The sequence below is a fragment of the Cynara cardunculus genome, assembly GCF_001531365.2.
Source record: "Cynara cardunculus var. scolymus isolate 2C chromosome LG 6, CcrdV1, whole genome shotgun sequence".
In the NCBI taxonomy this organism is placed as follows: Eukaryota; Viridiplantae; Streptophyta; class Magnoliopsida; order Asterales; family Asteraceae; genus Cynara; species Cynara cardunculus.
This window is the reverse complement of record NC_037533.1, coordinates 13,912,528-13,916,739: the sequence shown is the minus strand read 5'-3', so window position 1 is coordinate 13,916,739 and position 4,212 is coordinate 13,912,528. Positions and strand designations below refer to the sequence as shown.

Genomic DNA, 4,212 nt, shown 5'->3' with positions numbered 1-4,212 from the left:
ATAATGAATTCAAAATTGATATACCTTAACTAGTTGTGACTGAATACATTAGTCGTGTATATTTTTTTATAAACGATAATAAATGATATAATTATTTTATATCTCGAATTCAAAATTAATTTCTCTTGCTTATAAACCATTCAAGAAAATGGTAATATCAATGATTAATTTTAATAATTGCTATATCAATAAAACACATTGCATAATAGCGAATTTATGCATAACAACTTAGTAAGCACATATCATTTAAACACACTATGGATTCACATATCATGTGACTCCTACACATATTACATATATTTATGCATCATATATATATATATATATCTTTGATATATTTGTATTTTATATATTTTGTACATCACGTGCCACAACCAACTCTCAAGACTTGTAAATGAAGACACAAACCATGCACGACTCCATTGATAAGCAGATTATGGCACATGAAGGAAAACGATCACATCATCAGGGGGTGCTTTAGATCGATCCCGATGGCATCATCGAAGGTGTGTGCAGCAATTCCGGGATCGCCGATTGCCTGAATCTGGTAGTCCATGGTGGAAGCTGCTTCCACCCACATCTGGGAATCATCAAACTCCGGCAACTTTGTATTCAGATTACTCTTCATCATGTCTTCAAAACCCATACCAACAGTCTTCCTGTAATCAGTGCTCCTGCTTCCATAATTGGTCAGATCATGATGATCATAACCGCTAACAGCCACCGCAATTCCGCCATTAACCACCATCTGCATCTGCTGCACCTGCACCTGCTGCACCTGCAGCAGGTACGCTTGCATTTCCATTTCCTTTTGCTTCTCGATTTCTTGCTTCATTTTGATCTCCAAGAGGAGACGATGGTACCTGGCTCTCGCTGCGGCTGCCGCCATCACAGCTGCAGCCCTCCTGGACGCAATGGGCCGAGGTGGTGGAGCAGCAACCTCATCAGGAAGGTTGAGTTCAGCATTTGGACCATACAGCTTGCGAGCGGCAGCATCGTAAGCCAAGGCGGCTTCCCGGGCGGTGTTGAACGTCCCTAACCAGAGACGTTCTCCGTGTTTGGGCTCACGGATTTCGGACACCCACCTTCCCCAGGTCCGCTGACGGACACCTTTGAAGGTGCAAGCAGCATTCAAAGGACCTCCTTTGCCTTTCATATGACCTTTCCTCGAGCTTGCACGGGCTGCAGGCGGCTTCCTCGCTTCCCTCCTCCTTGCACCACCATCGCCATCCTTGTTTCCGACAACCAGCACATAACTCATCTTTGTTTTTATCTCAAGTCACCTTATCTCCTAAAGTGGAGTGTGTGAAGAAATGGAGGAGGAAAGGGGTGAATTTATAGGATGGGAGGAGGGATATTTAGGTCATTTTGATACATAAATTAATCGATAAGGAGAACAAAATATAAAACTTCTTACCATATATCATGGACAGACTCAGAAATTTTTTCAAACGGTGACACCATTTGATCAAAGAAAAAAATATAGGGAAAAATTTTCAAAAGGTGACACCGTTTGATTAAAAAAATGACACTAACAAGATTCAACTTGGGTCTGGGGGGAAATAAAAGCCTTGCAAACCAACTCTACCAAATAAAACTTGTTCTCATTGTAGTTTCAAAATACATAGTGTGACACACAACAAATTAATACGGTTGCACCATTCACGAAACCTATTTTTTTCACCCTTCAGCGAAGAAATAATACGATGACACGTGCCACCTATACCACATAGCTGTGTCCGTCCATGCTATATATTATATTACAAAATTTTAAGAAAAACGATAATGCCTTAAAAAAGCAAAGTAAAATGTGAAATCACTTTAAACGTAATCATTCGATTGACGTTTTTCTAAATTCGGAATTGAAAATCTAATATTAATGTTAACTAATCAAATTAAGAATCTCCATAAAAAAAACGAACGTTTTTTAGAAAAACTCTAAATAATTTATAGAAACTCCTTATAATAAAGGTAATCTATAAGAGCCTTCAACGTGTAGCTCAGTTTGTAAACAATAGGCTAATTTTGTTTAAATACAAGAGAGGTTTTAGGTTCGATTCCAATCCTTTTTACCAGCCTCAGTTGTTAAGCAAACCAAAAAATATATGATTCATTTTGATATTCTTAGAAACGGGTTTCATATAAAATCGATTGAGGTCGTTGGTAGTCAAGGTTTTGTTAAAAATATTAAAAGTTGAGTGGGTGACGTGGCAGTGTAGAAGAAGAGGGAGAGGGCAATGCACACGTGGCGGAGGTCTATGAATCTTTCTAGTTTCAGAATTATATATTTTAATGTTCGCTAACGAACTTTAAGGTGTAAACAAAATAGTTTTCTGGGCCACCCCTTTATTTTGGCGGCTTTTTGTGTGACACTCACATGATATAACAATTCTGATTGGCTGAAAGTCATTTTTTTATTTTGAATGCAAAGTCAACTTAGTTTATATAATTAATTCTAACAAATTTTCTAAACAACAAGATTAAAATGCGTTTAAGAAGCAAAAAATCTAGAAAAAACTAAAAGGTCGTTTATCAAACACTTATTCAGTAAGCATTTATCGGTAAAATTCAATATTATTATTTTACTTATCGGTAAGATTTTAGTCAACAAAAACGGCTTTCTATGGAACAATTACTTGGTAAGAGTTGACCGTGGTAAGAGTCGACCGTGGTAAAAGTCATTGTCCTCACTTACCGGGTAAAACTCTCAGTCATTGTCTCTTTCTTACCGAGAAAGATTTTTGGTTATTATTATATGCATCCGGTAAAGTAATATAACTTGGTAAGCACTTACTCAAGTAAGTATTTACCAAACGGCCCCTAAATCAGCTTCTTTATTTAAAAAAAATACAATATTAATTATATCATTAAACTAATTCATATATTTTGTAAAATGGTATTAGTTTATAAGTTAATTGTTAATTAACAAATTAGTTATATTTATAGAATTTAATAATCTACTTGATAAATATTGAATAATATAAAATGATATGTTAAAGAAATGCTGAATTATAACATTAAATAATATAGTTAAAACATACTATTAGTATATTTCATTATATTAAAAGAAGTAATAAATAAAAGGTTTTTCCGGTTATTTAGGTCTAACACACAACATATATATATATATATATATATATATATATATAGGATTGGGTTCATATGAAATCAATGGTTTTACGTGAGACCCGTGAGATCAATTTATGTTCATTGATCAACTTTATAAGTTAATGATATAATAGTCTAAAATTGCACGGTGGCAATTTTGTAATTATTAAGAAATCTCGTGGCAATTTTGTGATTATGAATGTTGGGATTGTAGATCTAATCAAATGGTTGAGAATTGGTCTTATGGGTCTCACGAAAAAGTCTTGGTCTCATATGATCCCAAGTATATATATAGGGTTGGGTACGTGAGACCAAGGGTTTTTTGTGAGATCCGTAAGACCAATTTATGTTCATTGATCAACTTTATAAACATATGATCTAATGGTCTAAAGTTGCATGGTGGCAATTTTGTAATTATTGAGAAGTTTCGTGGCGTTTATGAATGTTCAGATATGACGATTGTAGGGATTGAGAATTAGTCTTACGGGTCTCACGAAAAACTATTGGTCTCACATGATCCCAAGTATATATATATATATATATATATATATATATATATATTTCATTATATTAAAACAAGTAGTAACAAAACAATTATAGTTGGGCATATGGGCGGACCTTAGTAAACATAACATGATTTGTTTAAAAGTAAAAGAATAAAACCTAACATCTTAGGTTAACTGTACTAGCTATTGTCTGTTAGACCCGCGGTTTTAAAATGTGTCTGATAGAGGAGGTGTTCAGTATCTTAAAAGACAACATTTATTCCTCTCCTCAATCATTGTGGGATCTAATAATGCAGCCCTTTGGGAGCCCAACATCCTCGCTGGCACACTAGTCTGATTCCCGACTCTCATACTCTTTGTAAAACCTACAAAACACAAAGCAATAGGCTACCACAATAACTTCTAATCCAACTTAAAACCATAGTGGAAGTTATTAGTTACACACAACTTGAGGCTTTTAAGTAGCTCACAAATCTCATTTTAGATCCATTTGAGAGAATTTTTTACAAACTCCACCACTTAAACTCCTAACATCCTCATCAATTCTGCCCAGAATCTTTCTCCTTGTAATCAACGATGTGGGATTGCCTAAGATGTT

The 4,212-nt window shown here is 34.9% G+C and overlaps 1 protein-coding gene across 1 annotated transcript; it reads right to left on the bottom strand.

The window, feature by feature from the left end:
- Nucleotides 1-457: 457 nt before the first annotated feature.
- Nucleotides 458-1,261, bottom strand: LOC112514170 (ethylene-responsive transcription factor 2-like). Its single transcript, XM_025120501.1, has one exon. It carries the CDS (start codon nucleotides 1,259-1,261, stop codon nucleotides 458-460), a length of 804 nt encoding a protein of 267 aa, XP_024976269.1.
- Between the last annotated feature and the right edge of the window lie 2,951 nt (nucleotides 1,262-4,212).